The sequence below is a fragment of the Myotis brandtii genome, unplaced genomic scaffold, assembly GCF_000412655.1.
Source record: "Myotis brandtii unplaced genomic scaffold, ASM41265v1 scaffold39, whole genome shotgun sequence".
Classification (NCBI taxonomy): Eukaryota; Metazoa; Chordata; class Mammalia; order Chiroptera; family Vespertilionidae; genus Myotis; species Myotis brandtii.
The window spans coordinates 7169771-7189528 of NW_005364953.1; the positions used below are offsets into that span (position 1 = coordinate 7169771).

Consider the following 19758-nt stretch of genomic DNA (forward strand, 5'->3'; position numbering starts at 1 on the left):
GGTAAAACTCCCCTGTGAAGCCATCTGGTCCAGGGCTTTTGTTTGCTGGAAGCTTTTTGATTACTGTTTCAATTTCATCAGTAGTTATCAGCCTATTCAGGTTTTTTGATTCTTCCTGATTGAGTTTTGGAAGCTTGTATATCAGTAGGGTCAGTTGTTACTTAACTTCTTTCATTTCTGATTTTGTTTATTTGGGTCCTCTCTCTTTGTTTCTTGGTGAGCCTGGCGAGAGGTTCATCAATCTTGTTTATCCTTTCAAAGAACCAGCTCTTAGTTATCCATATTAAAACACACTTACAGCATGACGATATCTCTTCCCCATCAATAAGCTCTCCCTTCAAGTATGAGTTTGGATGGAGTTGAATTGAAAAGAAATATGGCAGATCAATTAACTTTGTGTTTTTTAAATAGAGACTTGGCTCCTTTCTATATGTTCACCTAATGTAAAGCTTAGAGAGAATAAGCTCACTGCCTTTGTGTTCTACATGCAGGTGGTTTTTCTTATGTTTGGCAAAACATTTGAGAAATTATGTTGGCTTATTTTGAACATACCGTTGTATAGAAGTGATGAGAGAACTTCCATTGGTTCATTGTTGACATTTGTTTTTACTTTTTTTTTTTGTATTATGTATTAGATTTTTTGTTGGAACTTGGAATGTGAATGGCCAGTCTCCTGATAGTGGGTTAGAACCTTGGCTGAACTGTGATCCGGATCCTCCTGATATCTACTGCATTGGGTAAAGAACACATTTGGACTTTCCTTTTGGCTGTATGTTTGGTGTTAGTTTATGTGAAATTTTGCCTTCCTTTTTTAAAAACAAAAACAAAAAACTTTATGGTAAAATTCTGCTGTAGACTCTTAAGTGAGAGTTATTTGTGGGTCAATTTTGTGAGATCAAAAATGAACAGATGTTTAAAATGGTATAAGGAAACATCTAGTCCTCTTGAAATACACAGAAAACTATATCCTTCACAGAAACTGAGACATGGAGTCAGTTCTAACAGTTACTATTTCTAAGATGTATAAGCAAAACTCTTCTGTATCCCTTGTGGAGAGTTGTATGTATACATCTTGCATAGTCTGTGCATATACTTGTGGGGAGTCTTTTTTTAAAATATATTTTATTTATTTTTTACAGAGAGGAAGGGAGAGGGATAGAGAGTTGGAAACACCGATGAGAGAGAAACATCGATCAGCTGCCTCCTGCACACCTCCTACTGGGGATGTGCCCGCAACCAAGGTACATGCCCTTGACTGGAATCAAACCTGGGACCTTTAAGTCCGTAGGCCAACTCTCTATCCACTGAGCCAAACCAGTTAGGGCTATGGGGAGTCTTTTGAAAAGAAAGCTACTTATCTTTACAGATCACCTGGATTAGCAGAGCAGTTCTATAAAATTTCTCTCTCTCCCATTTCTTTTTTCACCTAATGTCTCAAAATGGGACAGAAGGTAGTCAGCTATATTTATGGGATATGTATAGATTTTACATCCTCTTCTCAGATTCCAAGAGCTGGACTTGAGCACAGAAGCATTTTTCTACTTTGAATCCATCAAAGAACAAGAATGGTCCATGGCTGTGGAAAGGGCTTTGCATTCCAAAGCCAAGTACAAGAAAGTAAGTCACATTTAATTATCTTTTTAGTATATGACTAAATAGAACTGTCTAGAATTTATTGTTATGTATAACTTGTTCCAAAAGAATGATTTAATTGATTTTTTCTCATGTGTAATACTGGAATAGGGCAGACTAATCCTTTTTATACCTATCTTAGAAAAAAATTTCCTGAGCTTTCTGATTCTGTATTTTCATTGCTCAGTTAGCTTTTAGGAGAAAAAAAATTATTTTTATAACAATAATTAAAACAATTACCTATAAAGCCACTGATTTGTGGAGTAAGAGTTTAAGGTTGAAATTGTTCACTGACATTGTCAGAAATGAATGCTTTACAGAAAAGCAATTTGAAGCATGCAGATGCATAGGGTATGTTTTGGAATCAGAGCAAGAATACAAAGTGTTTGGGTATTTAAATGAGTTCTAAACTTGGTCATAAGTCAAGACTTTAGCAAGGTGGGCCAATTTGTTGGTCTTTAGAAGGCACAAGGTAGAGGCTACCATAAGAGTTGTTTTAATTGCAGGGTTACCACACTAAGACCTTTAAAAGGAGTTATATGCCTGAGTAATTTTTATCTGTATCTTCTAACAGTTGATGTAGGTAATAAATATCCTGATGATGTTATTCCTCTCAAATCAGCTCCTGCCTAATACTTATTTCAGACATATGTCTAGTTCTAGTTCACAGACTTAAGATAATCAAAATAAAAGGGAAATTGGAAATTAGAAACTAGGAAGGAGGGAAAAAGGAACAAACTGGGATAGAGGTTTTCTCTTCACTATTTGAATTTTTAATATGCCCTACTCCTGATAGGCTAAAAAAAGTGATTAAAATAATGGCTCTAGAGCTGAGTGCACTCATTGTCCCCTGAAGACTTTTAACTTACTGGTCAGAAGAGCTTCCCAAGAGAAATTTTGTTTCCTCTTCATGGAGGTCCACCAAGAAATTAGATGATTTGGATACAGGTTGGGTATTCGTTATGTATTCTTGATGGAAATTTAGTTGTGTGAAGTTAGATATGTGGTATCTAAAAAGAGTGGTATTAACATGAACCTTTTCTAACACCTTGGCTCTCATAGGTTCAACTAGTTCGCCTTGTTGGAATGATGCTCATGATATTTGCCAGAAAGGATCAGTGGCAATATATCTGTGATGTTGCTACAGAAACAGTTGGAACCGGAGTCATGGGGAAAATGGTGAGTTCCTTTGGAAATGGGCTTGATTATTACTTATGTCCATGTGAAGTTCAGTTGCTATTTGTATCTTTGAACTAACTGAACAATTACTCTTGCCAACAGGGAAACAAAGGTGGGGTAGCAGTGAGGTTTGTATTTCACAATACTACTTTTTGCATTGTCAATTCCCACCTGGCTGCCCATGTGGAGGACTTCGAGAGAAGGAATCAAGATTATAAGGACATCTGTGCACGAATGAGTTTTGTGGTCCCAAATCAGGCCCTCCCGCAGCTGAACATCATGAAACATGAGTGAGTGGTTAAGTCTCCTTTAGCCTTGGAATAGTAGAGCTGAGAAAAGAATAAGCATGGTGAGAAACTGTAGAACCGTGAAGAGTAAGGGATTACCATTTAGGGATAGAGTCACAAAGAAGAGGGGGTTTGGAGGAATAGATTCATGGAGGCAGAGAAATTAGATGCTATCAGAGGAAAGGTTAATTCTGTTAGGGCATCTCAAGTAACGCAGGAAGGGTCTGTCCATTGGAGTCAGTTTTTATTGTTTTCCAATTATAAAATAGAAATGTTCATTGGAAATGTAATAAGGATAAGATTAAAAGTAAAAATCCCTGATTTCTTATCCTCTACTCTCCCCAGCCAATCTCTCTCTCCAGAGAAAACCACTACTAACAGTTTGGTGTGTATCCTTCTAAGTCCATGCTGTCCAATATGACAGCCAGGAGCCAGGGGTGGCTGGGGTTCTGAAAAGCAGCTAGGCTGAGCTGAGATGTGCTATAATCATAAACTATACAGTAGATTTCAGAGACTTGGGAAAACATGTAAAATATCTAAAATTTTTAGTATTGATTACATGATGAAATGATAATAACGGATATATTGAGTTAAATGAAATTTATTGTTAAAGTTATTTTCACTTGTTTCTTTTACTTTTTAAATGAAACGATTACAAATTTACAATTACATTTGTGATGTGCATTGTATTTCTTTTGAATAGTGCTGTTCTAGACTTTTTTCTATGCACATACAAGCACATACTTATTATATGGGACTATATTGTCCTATTTATTGTGGATCTCTTTTTAAGCCAGTATATATAGATCTACATTGTTCTTTTAATACCTGTGAATCATTAAGAATAGGGATGGTGGAGATTTACAGACCCCAATGGATCAGTATGAGAGACAGTTTAGTGAAGAATGGGACTTAATAAGGATAGAAGCAGAAATCAATTGAGGAATGGGTTGGGTGGTAGAAAATGATCAGTTGTAAAGAAATTAATACTGGTAATTGGAATTCTGAGAGGATGATGTGGTTTAGAATAAGTGGTTTGAGATGGGAATTGTAGGAAAACAAAAGATAATCTTGGGGTAGTAAAATCAATAGAGAGTCGGGTAACTGAGGAAAGAGCACAGATCTGGGGCAGGGGCAGAAGGATAGTGATGTTGGCCTGTTTTCATATTGTCTCAATAATTAGGATCAGGTGGAATTCTGTTTCACAGTGGTAAAATCAAGGCCTTGGCATTAATGGTCATAAAGTTGCCCTGAAGTTCCATAAATTTATTTCCTCAGGATTCCAGAAATTCCGTGTTGCACTTAAGATTGGCAAAGAGACTCATTCAGTGCTTGAGTAGCTCACAGGAGAATCCATTTGGTATGGTAATTGCAAGGTCTCACCTGTGGGGTTCTCAGCACATGTAGGGGTCTGTTGGTGTGATTGGGAGCCTATAGATCCCAACATATTTCAGTCTCCTTTCTGCTTGGGATTTGGAGCACAGATCTGGGGCAGGGGCAGAAAGATTGGCTGCAGCAGAGAGCCCTGGACCCACTTTTCCCAGTGGAAGAGGTGTCATTCAGACCACGCAGACCTTAGTGGAGAGCCTACAGAATCCAGGGCTTATAGAGACAGAAAACATTCAGATTCTCTTCCCTTAGAGACCTGGTAAGCAGCCAGGCAAAATTTTGAAGCTGGTCCAGCAAATAAACTACATGCTTCTCTCAGGCAGTTAACTCCTTGGCTTCTGAATCCCATACATATACTGTGTTATTTCCTCGCCATTGTTCTTCATGTTTGGAGTGCCTACCCTCCTGCCTATTTTATAATCCCTAATCCCTCTCAGGTATTGATAGTGCTTGCCCCTAAAGGACAATTTCAGCTTCAGGCCCTTGTCAGATAGTGACAAACAAATCCTTATCAACAATCTGCCCATTTTTCTTCTCTGATTGATTTTCATGCTAATTATGGCTACGTCTGTGTATGTATTTCTCTTTTTTAAATGTTTATTAAACTGATTGGGGTGACACTGGTCAGCATGAACATATAGGTTTCAGGTGTGAGTTTCGGTGTTACACGATCTGTATATTGCACCATGTGCCTACCACCCAAAGTCAAATCTTCTGTCACCTTCTATTAGGACCCTCCCCCCTTCCCTCTGGCAATCACCACACTGTTTGTGTTCATGAATTTTGTATCCCACATATGAGTGAAATCATATAGTTCTTAGTTTTTTCTGACTGACTAATTTCACTTAGCATGTTCATATATTTCTTGATCCTCAGTGTGGTCATCTGGTTGGGAGATTTGAACTATAGACTTTGCATGCCTGATGCCAACGAAGTGAAGAGTCTTATTAGCAGGAATGATCTTCCGAGACTCCTGAAATTTGACCAGGTAAGTAAATTTTCATTTTATAGGTACTTTCTTAGATAGCAGATAAAATTATTATGAGACAGACGTGTGGGAGGTGTGTCTTACTCTAGGAATAGATGGAAGGGTCTCATTGTCTTGGGAAACAGTGTGATTAGTGATGCAGTGAATGCACACAAGGTTTGTGGTGCTTTTATGAAGCACTTAGATGGCAGGAGGTGAGATAGTGATAAAGAGTAAATATAAGGTTATTCATTAACTTTTTATCAAGAAAAGATTTGTGTCAATGAGTTGGAGGATGGGTGGGATGAATTTGAGAACACTTCCTGGAGGAAGTGGGCCTTCAGCCATGTTGATGTGGTTTGGCAGATGGAATAGGGAAAGCTGCTCTGATTGTTTGGCAGGCTCAGCAATAGTTTAGAGGTAAAAGGGAAGTCCTGTAAGGGAATCTGGAAGCACAGAAGAGAAGTTTGGGACAAATAACACAGACTGTGGTTTAATGTGAACTGATCGAGGGGTTGGGGCTAGCTGAGTTATAGATGTTAAAATCTGTGGGGAAAGTATTGTTTTGGTAACATTTATATAAAACTTGATATTCTGGAACCTAGTTTTCTGTAAATTTGCCTCGGAACCTAGCACAGGACTTGAATTTTTATTTCAGCTTATGAGTACTGGATGATAAAAGTGAATGCTTATTTGAATGTCTTTCAATCCTTCCATGAGCCTTTTGATCTGACATACTAAAATTTCAGGTGTTTTGCAGTAGAATGGTTTTTATAGTGAGCCTTTCTTGGCTGTCTTCCTTCACATTGAGGTTGGTTGGCTAATTTCTTTGCATGGCTTTATCCTGCCTCCAAAGGGGTTATAGTTGGATTAAATTCTTCGTCTTATGTACTTCTGGTAAAATATTTGAGTGAGGATAACTTTCAAAACAATCTGTAGCTCTTCACTGAATTTGATTTTTGGAATTATCCAACATTTGTGTGGTATTTTTTTAAATCCTCACCTGACGATATGTTTTTCATTGATTTTTAGAGAGAGTGGGAGGAAGGGGAAGAGACAGAGAGAAAAACATCATTGTGAGAGAGGCATATAGATTGCCTCCCTCATGTGCCCCAATTAGGGCCAGGATCGAGCCTGTAACTAAGGTATGTGCCCTTGACCAGAATAGAACCTGGTGACTCTTCAGTTTGTGGGCTGACGCTCTAACCACTGAGCAACTGGCTAGAGCTGTGTGCTTTTTTTTTTTTAGAGAGAGAGAGGGAGAGGGAGAGAGAGATATAGCAACAACAATGATGGGAGAGAATAATTGATCGGCTGCCTCCTGCACACCCCACACTGGGGATCAAGCCTGAAACCTGGGCATGTGCCCTGACCAGGAATCGAACTGTGGCTTCCTGGTTCATAGGTCGATGTTCAACCACTGAGCCATACCAGCTAGGCATGTGTGCTTTTTTTAAAAGTAAAATTGTGCTAGATGGTTCCTGTCCAACTTCAGGGAATTTAGGAATATTCAGATTTAATTTTTCCATTTTACCTAACCATTATTACCAATAAATAATCAGCAGTGTGCTCATAATGAGCATCCTATCTGTTGATGAGTTTGGGTGCTATGGGAATTACATGATTCAATTCATAAGGTACAGAAATTTTATTTATATACTTTGACAGTTGCAAAGGCTGTGGAACTAACTACTTAGAAATGGCCAATCTACCAGATTATCACTTATTAAGACTAGAGGCCCGGTGCACAAAAGTCGTGCACAGGTGCGGTCCCTAGGCCTGGCTAGCGATTGAAGCATGAGTGTCTGGCATGGAAGGGCAGGTCCCAGCTGACCTCTGGGCCCTGGGCAGCACCTGGGCCCTCAGACCCCCGCGTGACCCCTCCACCTGAGTCGTGGCACCCGAGTTCCCACAGAGATGCGGTGAGCATGGCTGGATGCCGTGGGCTGGGGCGCAGTGTGGGCCTCTGGGCCATCTAGCGGCGCAGCATGGAAGGCGGGCAGCGCGCTCTCTCCTGGCCAGCCTCGCAGACCGGCTCCTGCACAAACCCACAGGGAGCCTGACTGGCCCCTGCGGTCCTGGCAGCTGCAGCCCAGCTCATCTGGAAGACGCCGTGGCACCTAAGTGTGGGGGCTTCCCCGGCACACAAGCCCTGGCATCCCAGGGGAGGGTAGCAGGGGAAGTGAGAGTGAGCTCAGCAGACACCCCGCATTCTCACCACACCTCCGTCCCTGTCACCCCCGCCCCCAGGTAGCCAGCAAGAGGTCACAGCGCATCACCGCCGATGCCTGCCATGTTTCGTGCCCTCCCCTCCCCCCGGGTGGTCACTGCATGTCATAGGGAGCGGTTGAACTCCTGATCAAGGGGACAATTTGCATATTAGGCTTTTATTACATAGGACGGTGTGACCCTGCTTATGTGATGCTTCTTTCTATTTGTAGCTAAATATTCAGCGCACACAGAAAAAGGCTTTTCCTGACTTCACTGAAGGGGAAATCAGGTTTATCCCCACTTATAAGTATGACTCCAAAACAGACCGATGGGATTCCAGGTAAAGTAGCAAAAGCCTCCTCGAGGAATAGGTTAAGGCCTGATCTTATTTCTGCCCCTCCATGGTGGTGAAGGGGTAGGAAATTTTTAGGTCATGCCACAGAAGCTGATATAAAACACCTGTTGGTTCAGTGCTATTATAGAAGAGTTTTTAATTCACGTGAACTCAAAGATGAGCATATTTCTAAAAAGTATAACTTCTATATCAGGGCTGTTGCAGTCTTATGGGCTATCTGCAGTACCTTATTTTTTTCACCCTGGCAGACTTGCTTAGATTTTGACCTTCCTGATCTCACCCTTTTCCTTACCTTTTGCCCTTTGCCAAACTGTTTGTTAACTATTTGACTCAAGACACCAGAAAATGAAAACAAAGAGCCATGGAAGTTCTTCCAGCACAGTGGTTCTCAATCCTGAGTACACTTTAGAATCTCTCGGGGGACTTTAAAAAATTCTGATGTCTGGGCCCAACATCTGCAGCTGCCAGAGAAAGCTGAGACCAGCTGTCTGGGGGCTCTTTGTTTCCTAATTACCCCTAGTAAAGTGCCATTGTCAGTACATTTCTGGTAACTATTGGTCTTCTACCTATTATCTATTTCTTTGTTTCCTAGCTGGCTGAGCCCCTGGACATATTCAGCTTCTTTAGACTCAGGGAGCACTAGGGTGGGGAGGGAGGAGTCTGTGCTCCACAGAAGCTGGTCAGAAAGTGAAAGGTGACACTGGCAGAAGATCTGTACTCTTGGCCTTATTTCTTCCACTCACCTGACTTGAAATTCAACTGAAGAGCTACTGATAAGAACTTATTTGTGTCACCTTCTGGATCAGGTGTACAAAGTGTTGCTTATTTTAATAGAATGATGAATGGAATTTTTCCCCATCTTTGGTATTCTATGGGCTCTTAAGTATTCAGACTGGCATGCTTAGATGTTAGTTCATTTCTATTAGAAGCTAGACTTGTTCATAAAAATCCAGGTTTAAAGGAGAAATCCAATTACTCATCTCCAGGGAGTAAGCCCAGTCTAGGAATATAGTATTGGATTTTTATTAGTTGTCTATTTATTGTGAAGTATCATTATAGTTTATAGAGCCAAGGAAGAGGACATTTTCTGTATATAATCCTGACCTGAGGATATTTTAAGAAGGTACTATTATACTTTCCCCCAGGACAATGTTGTTGAAGATGTAATCCTCATCTTTAGGAGCACTGTTTATTCATTCATTAGATAAGTGTTTATTGAACACCTATTTTGCAACAGATACTGTACTAGGGACTGGGAATTCAGTGGCAACAAGCGGACACAGTCCCTTCACCAGAGCTTGCAATATGGTAGAGACGATAATAGTAGGGGTTGTTAATGAAGGAGAAGTATATAACAAGAACGCCTAACCCAGGTTTGAACCAGTGTGGTAGGTATTACATTCTTGTGTGGTATGTTCTCATTATAATTCCTTTCTTTATTTGCAGTGGGAAATGTCGGGTTCCAGCCTGGTGTGACCGAATTCTTTGGAGAGGAACAAATGTTAATCAGCTTCATTACCGGAGTCACATGGAACTAAAAACCAGTGACCACAAGCCTGTTAGCGCCCTCTTCCTTATTGGGGTAAAGGCTTGTTTGTTTATTCATTTGTTTGTGTGTTAAGTATCTGTATTCTTAGAGCATTTTTTAGACTCAGAACAGATCAGTATTTCAGTGAGCCATAAATGTTTCCATAACCAAACAGTCATTTGCAGTATTGAGAAGTTAGCACCCTTGACCCTCCTAAATGCTGTCTCTATGGCTCTTACGCTGCAGGCCTTTTAGTGACACAAATGTTTCTCATGCTGCATAATGGCGAGGGAGTAACCTTAGCCTCCTAAAGTCCTTATACATAAAAAAGAGAGGCTATGTTTTAAAGGATGAGTGGCTTTTCTTCAGAAATAGTAAGAAGTTGAAGCATCAAGAGAGAGGTTCCAGGTGGAGGGGTGCTGATAGCAGGAGCAAAAGCACAGACTGGTCAGAAGACAACCAAATTTGTATAAATACACTGGACTTTAAGAAGCATATTCTACAATGAAGTCTTCCCATCCAGGAACACAGGTTTCACATTTCTCTTTAACTCCATTGTACGCTGGGCTAGGTTAATGGCCAATTATTTAACTTTTTGTCTCTGTTGTGAGTAAAGCTTTTGTTTTCATATTGTATATTCTAGCTGTGTGTTATTAGTATGCAGGTTATATCTTGGGATCGTGTTGATTTATTACAGCTAGTACATTTATATGATTTCTTGTAGATTTTCCAGACCTGCAGTAATGTAATCTGTAAGAATCTGTATAGTGCAGTGCTTGATAGAATGGATTTTATAGCTAGAACTGCTTAGATTCAATTCCCAGCCCAACCACTTTCTGTGTAACCATGGAAAATTTGTGTAACAGCTCTATGCCTCAGTTTTATCCTCTACAAAATGGGGTTAAAATAGTACCTACTTATGAGGATTAATGAGGTAAGACATGCCAAACAGCATAGGAGGATAATTACTTTCCTCTGAGTATATGTTGATTTGGGGGGTTTCTGAGATAGGTTATCACTAACATGTCTTATCCTACTCCTGTATTAAAGGGGAATGAATTTGAGGCATTTCTTTTATGTACAAAATTAGCTTTTTGATCTTAAAACAGATTCTAAATTTTATTGAGGCAATCATGACTTCACTTTTGTGCATTTTGAAATTTTAAAATAATAATAAATGTTCCTCAAATAGTAGCTAGTGTGTGCCAGGGACTGTGTAAGGCAATTTACACACATCTCATTTACGCTTTCCAATAATGCTTTGAGTTAAATATTTCTCATTTAACAGATGAGCAAATGGAGAACCAATGCATTTAAATAACTTCTTTAAGAGCATTCAGCTAGAAGGATTGCTGAAATTCAAATCTATTAACTCTGTTTAACTCCCAAGCCTACTAGTGTAGATGTTCTTTCTACTACCCCACAATGCTTCTATAGGTCTAAAGAACTTACTGACTAGATATGCCTTCAGATACTGCTTTTAGCCCACCTAATTTCTAGTTTGTACTTGTGGGCTACCCTGTTTTATTATTTGAGTTCTCTTAATCTATTTTTAAAGGATGTCTTTCCTGAAACACTATCTTTATGATCTAATCAGTTATGCTTGGCTTTTTTGTTTGTATTTCTTTTTAGAACCTTGGACTATTTGTAATACTCCATACATTTTACTCCATAGCTCCCAGCAGGATATTTAAAAATTTTCATGCTTCCTGTATATTTTTCTGTATCTTTAATTAAGGTCTGTCTTTCTAGTTTTTACTACTTTTTAAATTACACAGGGATTCAAAAGTTCTTTCTCTTTAAAATTAAAAATATTTAAGCAAAATTTACAGATAAGGCTGAAGATCTTCAATTCCTTTCTATCCCTTTCCCCCCCTTTGACCAAACCCCCACTCCCCAGCTAAGCCAACTACCCTTATGAATTTATATCTTTCTAGACCAGCACTGTTCAATAGGTTTTTCTGTGATGATGGAAATGTTCTAAATCAGTGATGGCGAACCTTTTGAGCTCGGCATGTCAGCATTTTGAAAAACCCTAACTTAACTCTGGTGCCGTGTCACATATAGAAATTTTTTTATCTTTGCAACCATAGTAAAACAAAGATTTATATTTTTGATATTTATTTTATATATTTAAATGCCATTTAACAAAGAAAAAATCAACCAAAAAATGAGTTCGCGTGTCACCTCTGACACGCGTGTCATAGGTTCGCTATCACTGTTCTAGATCTATCCTGTCCAGTACAGTAGCTACCAGCTGCAGGCAGCTGTTGATCACTTGAAGTGTGGCTAGTGTGACTTTGGGAACTGAATTTTTAATTCTCTTCACTTTGAAATAGCTTAAAGGTCCCTATGCGACTATTATATTGGACAATACAGTTCTAGACTTTTACGTATGCTTTTCTGTTTATCCACAGATGTTTGCTCAGCTTTAATGTTTTTATTTTCCACATTTGCTTTACAACCTCTAACTGCCTTCATACTGAATTTGTCAAGTTTCTATTCTAAAAAGAAACTTGGATCTCAATAAGTTAAAATGCTGTGTTAATTATGTTCATTTTTGGCACTGATTTGTATGAAGTCTTAATAGTGAAAAAAACAGCTATGTCAGGAAGCTGAAAGTGCTGTGTCAGACAGGATTTTTGATCTTTTGGTCAGGATGACTCGTTTGTCTGTTATCGTGCTTTTAGTCTAATCTAGGACATTTTGGGTCAGCTATTTTCTAAAATGCCCATAGGCTCCATTTACTAGCATACCTTTATCATTATGAACAATCTGAGTGTTGATATCATGATTCTTGGCATTGTGCATTGCAGCTAATAGAGTTAAACGCTTTAATCATGTTTTCTGCTATTTCACCACTTTATGATCAGTTAGAAACAATAATAGGTATGTTTTGAAACTGTCATTTTGTACAGTTCAGGAAATCGCTTACAAAATCATTACATTTTCTCCACCACCAAATAACCATGGAAAAAGAAACTATTCTTTTTAAATATGTTATTATTATTGCCAAGCTTCTTAGCACAGAGGTTTCACTTTTCCAGGAAGTTAATCGATTAACGTTACTTTCATCTTAAAGTGTGTGATTCTGTAATGTTTAGTTTCATTTATGTTTGCTTTAGTGACTTTACAAAATGTTTTCATTGACTTTAGAGAGAGTAGAAGGGAGAGAGAGAGAAACATTGATTGGTTGCCTCCTGCATGCACCCCGGACTGGGATCACACCCACAACTTGGGTATGTGCCCTGATCGGGAATCCAACCAGTGACCTTTCGGTGCATGGGACGATGCTCAGACCAACTGAGCCACACTGGTCAGGGCTGCTTTAGTGATCTTTTAAAAATCGTTAGATTCTTAGAGATATTTGAGAGCTCATAAGACTAAAATAAGGGTCTCAGGCAAAAGTTTTGTATGGAGTGGGATAACAGAGAGTGTTGAGGATGTTGTTTGAACCACGGTTTATTTTAAATGATTGCTGTAATGACCTGTTGTAATTGTTAGGTAGTCTCAAAAGATGAACTAGGAGCATGTAAGACTGAAAAGAGGTTTGTTTTCTTTCAGGTGAAGGTTGTTGATGAACGGAGGTATCGGAAAGTGTTTGAAGATAGTGTACGCATTATGGACAGAATGGAAAATGATTTCCTTCCTTCCTTAGAAATCAGCAGGAGGGAGGTGAGCAAAAATACATGGCAGCTTCTTCTGCTGCCCATGGTGGTTAGCACAGGGAAAACCATGTGACTTAGAGAAGGCAACAGAGCAAAAATGTTGAAGACAGTATCTGCTGAAGTCAGACTGCCTACATTCCAATCCCAGCACTGCCATTTAGTAGATTTATGACCACGGCTAGTATCTTACCCTTTTAGAACTACAGTTTCCTTTTCTGGATAAAGGGGTAGTTGTGAGGATTACACAAGTTAATAAATGTGAAGCTCTTAAAACAGTGCCTGGTACAAAATAAGCCCTCAGGTTTTAGCTACTCTTATTTAATATTTTAGAGTTGCTGACTAAATCATATCTCAGGAACCCTGACCCAAGGTTAGGTTATCCTGTTAGGATCCCAGGAACAATCAGAGTAGCCTAGAGAAGTAGCAAGAACTGCCTAACTCAGCGGTTCTCAACCTGTGGGTCGCGACCCCTTTGGCAGTCGAACGACCCTTTCACAGGGGTTGCTTAAGACCATCCTGTATATCAGATATTTACATTACGATTCATAACAGTAGCAACATTACAGTTATGAAGTAGCAACGAAAATAATTTTATGGTTGGGTCACAACATGAGGAACTGTATTTAAAGGGCCAGAAGGTTGAGAACCACTGGCCTAACTCCTCTGCTGGTGTGAGCATAGTAATATATGAGAGGGGATAATGTACATCTGGCTCAGTTGGTTAGTGTATACGACAGTTGCACACCTGGTTAATAATTACCTCATTCTTTATTCATATTTTCTATGGAATAATCCAACTGACTTACTTCCCCTACTAGTGATGCATGTTTGTGTCTGTCCTTCCTCAGTTTGTGTTTACCAATGTGAAGTTTCGGCAACTACAAAAGGAGAAGTTCCGTATCACCAACAATGGACAGGTTCCCTGTCATTTTTCTTTCATCCGAAAGCTTAATGACAGCCAATACTGCAAGCCATGGCTTCGGGCTGAACCTAATCAGGGCTACTTGGAGCCAAGTGAGTTTTTCCTTTACCGTTGTCTCTGCTTGTGATGTACCATCTCCTCATGACTCCCATATCCCCTCCCTTTGTTTAACTTCTTGTTCTCTAACCACATGTCTCTTACCTTCACCGTCAATGTATTGGGATACCTCTTTTTTGTGTCCACTCTCTGCTTTGTCACTTGATGATTTTTTAGAGGATATTCCTTCTGTTAGTTCTCATCCCCATTTTGTTTTCCCATTGGAAGTTTCTTTTACCATGTGTCATCTCTTACATTTCAGATGAGACAGTAGACATTTCCCTAGATGTGTATGTCAGCAAAGACTCTGTGACCATCCTGAACTCAGGGGAAGATAAAATTGAAGATATTCTTGTCCTTCACCTGAATGGAGGCAAAGATTACTTTTTGACCATCAGTGGAAATTACCTCCCCAGTTGTTTTGGTACATCCTTAGAGGCTTTGTGCCGAATGAAAAGACCAATTCGAGAAGTTCCTGTTACCAAACTCATAGACTTGGTAAGAAACATCCTAAGACATGAATCTCCTTTAGATATACTTTTCACAATACTTAAGTGATGTCCTCATTGTCTCTTTGCTTTCTTTTTTGTCAGGGGGTGGGGTGGGACTGTGGGGGGCTGTCATGTGATAAATAAGAATGAGACTGTCACTCTAGGACTACTTTCATTAGATTAAGCCTAAAAGGAAAGAGGAAAGGGTAATCTGTAATTGGCTCTTGTCAGGAATATAATAGGTAATATTAAAAGCACTGAATTAGATTAAAGGTTCCCTTCTCAAAGATATAATGCTTGTTTGTTACCCTCTTCATACTTCCAAGTCACTTTTGTATAAATTGGCATGTATATGAGGTACAGTAGGTGGGAGAAGCAGTATTATGCTCATTAAACATATGAGAAAACTGAGGCACAGAGACAGTAACTTTTCCAAGTGGAATAAGTTAAGACAAATCTATCACCCAGATTTTCTGACTCCCAGTCCACTGCTCATCACTATATCTTATCTAATCTAAGTCAAACTTGGCTGCTTATTGCAGCCTAGGCCTGTATGTGAACCTCAGAAGGCCTGCCTCAGAAGCCCTGGGGTCGTTACGCAAGTGCAGGTACCTCCCCCCACCTCTGGCAACAGAACCAGATTCTCAGGGTGTGAGGCCCAGGAATCTGCACATATCAGCATTCCAGAAGATTATAATGTTCACAGAAGTTTGATACATGTTTAATGTGACTCTCTTAAGAAAAGAAAGGAGGAGACTTTCCCCTTCCCTGTCACTAAGTTGTAATATTAGTGTCCTTATGAAGGAAATGCTTATATTATCTTTAGGAACATACATTGATTTAGTAGCAAGTTCATCCTATTAAGTTTTCTTCTAAATGAATGTATTGTTAGATTTGTGTGCAGACCTCTTTAGGCTATAAAAGTATATCCTTGATCTTTTGCCAAAGAAAGTAGGTGACGTGACAGCCCTGCATTATCACTACCATTAGAATTCACTTGATCTTTTTGCCTGGCCAGAACATGATTGTATCATCTAGCTAGAGGGCTGGGCCAGCAGGCAGGCTGCTGGCTTGTCTGCCTGTGATCTGTTCTGTTGCCATGGGATTGTTTCAGCTATGACTCAGATGGCAGATTAAAGCCCTTGAGTCCAGTCCCAGCATTCTTTCTTGGAATTGTACGTGTTTCCCTAGAGCCCTTATGACTGAGGGTATTACCCCCATCCAAGAGAAAACCATTTTTTTCAGAAATTCATATCCTGACATTCTGTTATTTTTCAGACTTGTTTTTTCTTCTACCAACATAGTTCTGTCTTTCAAATTTAACATTTAACCTTTTAGAATATATTCTAAATGAAGTTGTTTTTCTTTTTCTCATACCCTCTTATCTCCATTCCAAACACTATTTCCAGCTTTCTTTGTTTCAACTTTTTATTTTGAAAATGGCAAATGTAAAAATTGAAAGAACAGTACATCCCCGGCCAGGTGGCTCAGAAAGTTGGAGCTTCATCCCCTACACCAAAGGTTGTGGGTTTGACTCCCCTTCAGGGCACATACCTAGGTTGTGGGTTCGATCCCTGGTCAGGGCATGTATGTGAGGCAACCAATAGACATTTCTCTTTCACATCAATGTTTCTTTCTCTCTGCCTCCTTCCTCTGTCTCTGAAATCAATAAAAACATATCCTCAGCTGAGGATTAAAAAAAAAAAAGAACACTCACATGCTTTACATACATACAGGAGTGGGGTGGGCAAAAGTAGATTTACAGATGTAATACAAATAAATCATACAATAATTGTTAAATACTAATACAAGAATAAACTCTATGTTGTGTACTCACAACTGTAAACTTACTTTTGCCCACCTCGGTATAGAGAGGGTTTTTTGGGGGGCGGGGGGTTTGGCTTTTCCATTTGAAATTGAGTGGTGATATGGCACTTTCACCAGTGAATATTTCAGCCTGTGTCTCTTAAGGAATAGGACAACTTGTGTATAAGCACAGTAGTACCATTATTATGCCTAAGGAAACTAGGCAGTCCATATCTAGATTTCTCCAGTTGTTCCAAGAGGTGTTTTTTTTTGTAGCTTTCTTAAAGCCAAAATCCAATCTGGATTCATACAGTACATTTGGTGAGATCTTCAGTCTCTTTTAGAGCAGATCAGTTCTCCCTTTTTTCTTTAATGGAATTGAATTTTTAATTTTTAAGAGTCCAGAACAGCTGTCCACCATTTCCAAAATTTGATTATTTCCTCTTGATAATTTTTTAAACTTATCCTTTTAAAAAAAATATATCTTTTTATTGATTTCAGAGAGAGGAAGGGAGAGGAGGAGATAGAAACATCAATGATGAGAGAGAATCATTGATCGGCTGCCTCCTGCATGCCCCACACTGGGGATTAAGCCTGCAACCTGGGCATGTTCCTTGACTGGGAATCAAACCAGTGACCTCTTAGTTCATGGGTTGATGCTCAATCACTGAACCACACCAGTTGGGCTAAACTTATCCCTTTAAACTCCCTCTTCCCACCTATTTCCTGTAACCTGGAATCTAGCTTTACTTTTTGTCAGAGTTGGCAAAAGCATTACAATACCCACAGTAATTGTCCCATATTAAAGTGACTGGAAGGAGCTCAGCAAGCATACAATTTAAAATTTTTATTTAAAATATCAGGTAATTTAACCATGTTTGACCATGAATAGGAAGTAGCCAAAATCTGTAGTGCAGTTAATGGCTCTGTAGGAAATCCTTTCCTTTTTGTGCACAAATAATTCAAGGTTTAAAAAAGTAGAACCCTGATCAATTTTTCATTACAAAATTGCTGAGTTCTTATTAAATTGTATGTGTGTAGTCGTCATTTATTCTTTTAAATCTTTTATTTTGTAGAACTTAGGGTTTTGATTCTTTTCACATCCTGTTGCATTTTTGCATTATTAAATTCCTATATTTCATTGATGGGAAAATTATCCATATTAGTGTGGGCAGTAAACAAGAAATCTAACATTATCTGTACCCCAATCGTAATACCTTTCCCACTCTTGATTTTGCCCTTCTGAAATGCTTTGTTCCAAGTCCCAAGATGATATTTCATATCCCATGAGATGATACTATTAATAATGGTACCTGTTGTCATCTTTGTATTATTTACTCTAAATTTTGAGTGAAACCAGACATGAGTTCAGTGCCTGTGTTGACTCTCCATGTACCATTTCAGAAAGATTCTTGTGCCAAACCCTCTTGGCATGAGTACTTTCATTCTTCATTCCCATCTCAATGGTAGTGACTTTGCCCCTCTAGAATAGTTGGGATTAGCCCAAGTGGCAAGGAGAACCTGTTTATAATTATTTTTATACTTTTTCAGAATTAAGATAAGACTTTTATGGTTTATTAAGATTAGCATATAATCATTAGTATTTACTTATTACACATGGATACAAAATACTATGGAGTTTATGTGGGTTCTGTAATTTTGTGGTAATGAAAGTTTTCTTGTATGTAGAATATGGCTAAATTCTAAATCAAGGTTAATAGGGAGTTCGGTTAGAGATAATGTAAACATTAACCACCTTTACTGGCTAATGTCCAGTGTGTTTGGGAAGTCAATATTTTGGAATGTCATTTAGAATGAGAGTTATGGAGCTTGTAATTTGTGTTAATAATAGATCCCCTTCCTGTGCTGTTTATTCAAGCCCTTATATGCTATAAAAGCTTATTGATTAACCAGCTAATCTTTGTAAAAATCAATCTGAAAATCAGCCTATTTTGGCTTTAATGAATATTTCGTGCATGTAGCATTAACATAACTAGAAGTTAGTTCAGCACCTAAGAATAAAGTGGACTAGGAAAGTGTTTTGGGGTGTGTCATGGAAGAGTTTCGAGTCAAGTCCAAGTGTACTAATATATTAGGTAAGCAGTCTCTTCCAGGCATAAGGACATAGTGCATTAAGGTTAAAAGATGAAAATGAAAAGTTGTAAGATTTCATTGGGAAGAGTGGATATTAAAGATAAGAGTGTGTGGAGCTGGTTAGGTAGGGTGGGGGCAGGGGATAGAGAGTCTCAAAGTCAACAGATGAGTTTATAGGAGAGCCAGAGAGCATCTAGAGAGCAAGCAGGAGGCTTTGATGAGTGGTGTGAGCTTGCAAATGGACACATTAGGAGGAACATTCCAGTGTTGCTTGTAGACTAGACTACAAGTTTTTAATTTGTGTTAACAATAGAAATCTTGTAATTTTTCACTTGTACCTTTAACCTTAATTCACTATGTCCCTTATGTAGAAGAGACCAGATTTGAATGCACCAGATCTGGTTTAAGGTTTGACTTGTAAACACAGAGATGAAACTAGTTGAGTGATGGGTAGACAAACTGTACTTGCTTGGGGTCATGTCTATTAGGAAAATAATATCAAAAATTTAAAATAACAAGAATAACAACTTGGTGGTTAATTCATCTTCAGTGATTTCTCTCCTAGGTGTTTCCTTTGTATTACTGATCTAACCACCCATTTCTTATCCTGTGAGGTGTATGGTTTGTGTTTCTTCTCTTTAATTTCACATGAAGCAATCCTGTTTAGAACTTCAGTATCATTCAGTTTCCTGCTTTTAATTTCTAAATTTGAATCTGCCTCTAAATGACTCTTTTAAATTATTTTAGCTGCATTTACTACTGGGAAAATTCCTCTCAGAGTGAATGCTGGGGTAAAGAATGATTTGCTATACATTTGTAGTGTGCCAATGTTGCCCCACTGAGGAAATCCTGAACGAGGTTCCCTTTTTTAATGTGGTCAATGGTGTAGCCTTTTGCAGAGAGTGGGCAGGTCAGTTGAACTAAGTAATTAGCAGTAACCATAGGACTACCTTGCGAGTATGCTGTTTGTTAGTGGGGGCTAAGTGGTGCTTCTATTTTCAGACTTGAGCCTAGTGTTGAAATAACTGTAATTTATATCCACTTTATGCCCGTAGCCAGGGAAGTAAACTCACAATGTAAATCTACTGCCTTTTGATTGTTCTTTCAGAGATTGCTCTTGTTTTTACATTCTC

The 19758-nt window shown here is 38.9% G+C and overlaps 1 protein-coding gene across 1 annotated transcript in view; it reads left to right on the forward strand.

Moving 5' to 3' along the window:
* The window catches only part of OCRL (oculocerebrorenal syndrome of Lowe), a 54386-nt gene that overhangs the window by 20607 nt on the left and 14021 nt on the right, over positions 1-19758 (forward strand). The window contains exons 9-18 of the mRNA XM_005872762.2: positions 636-737; positions 1503-1617; positions 2695-2811; positions 2914-3101; positions 5364-5475; positions 7896-8005; positions 9467-9602; positions 13113-13223; positions 14065-14230; positions 14497-14732. Coding sequence (XP_005872824.1) covers positions 636-737; positions 1503-1617; positions 2695-2811; positions 2914-3101; positions 5364-5475; positions 7896-8005; positions 9467-9602; positions 13113-13223; positions 14065-14230; positions 14497-14732 — 1393 coding nt within the window. The remainder of the gene's footprint in view (positions 1-635; positions 738-1502; positions 1618-2694; positions 2812-2913; positions 3102-5363; positions 5476-7895; positions 8006-9466; positions 9603-13112; positions 13224-14064; positions 14231-14496; positions 14733-19758) is intronic.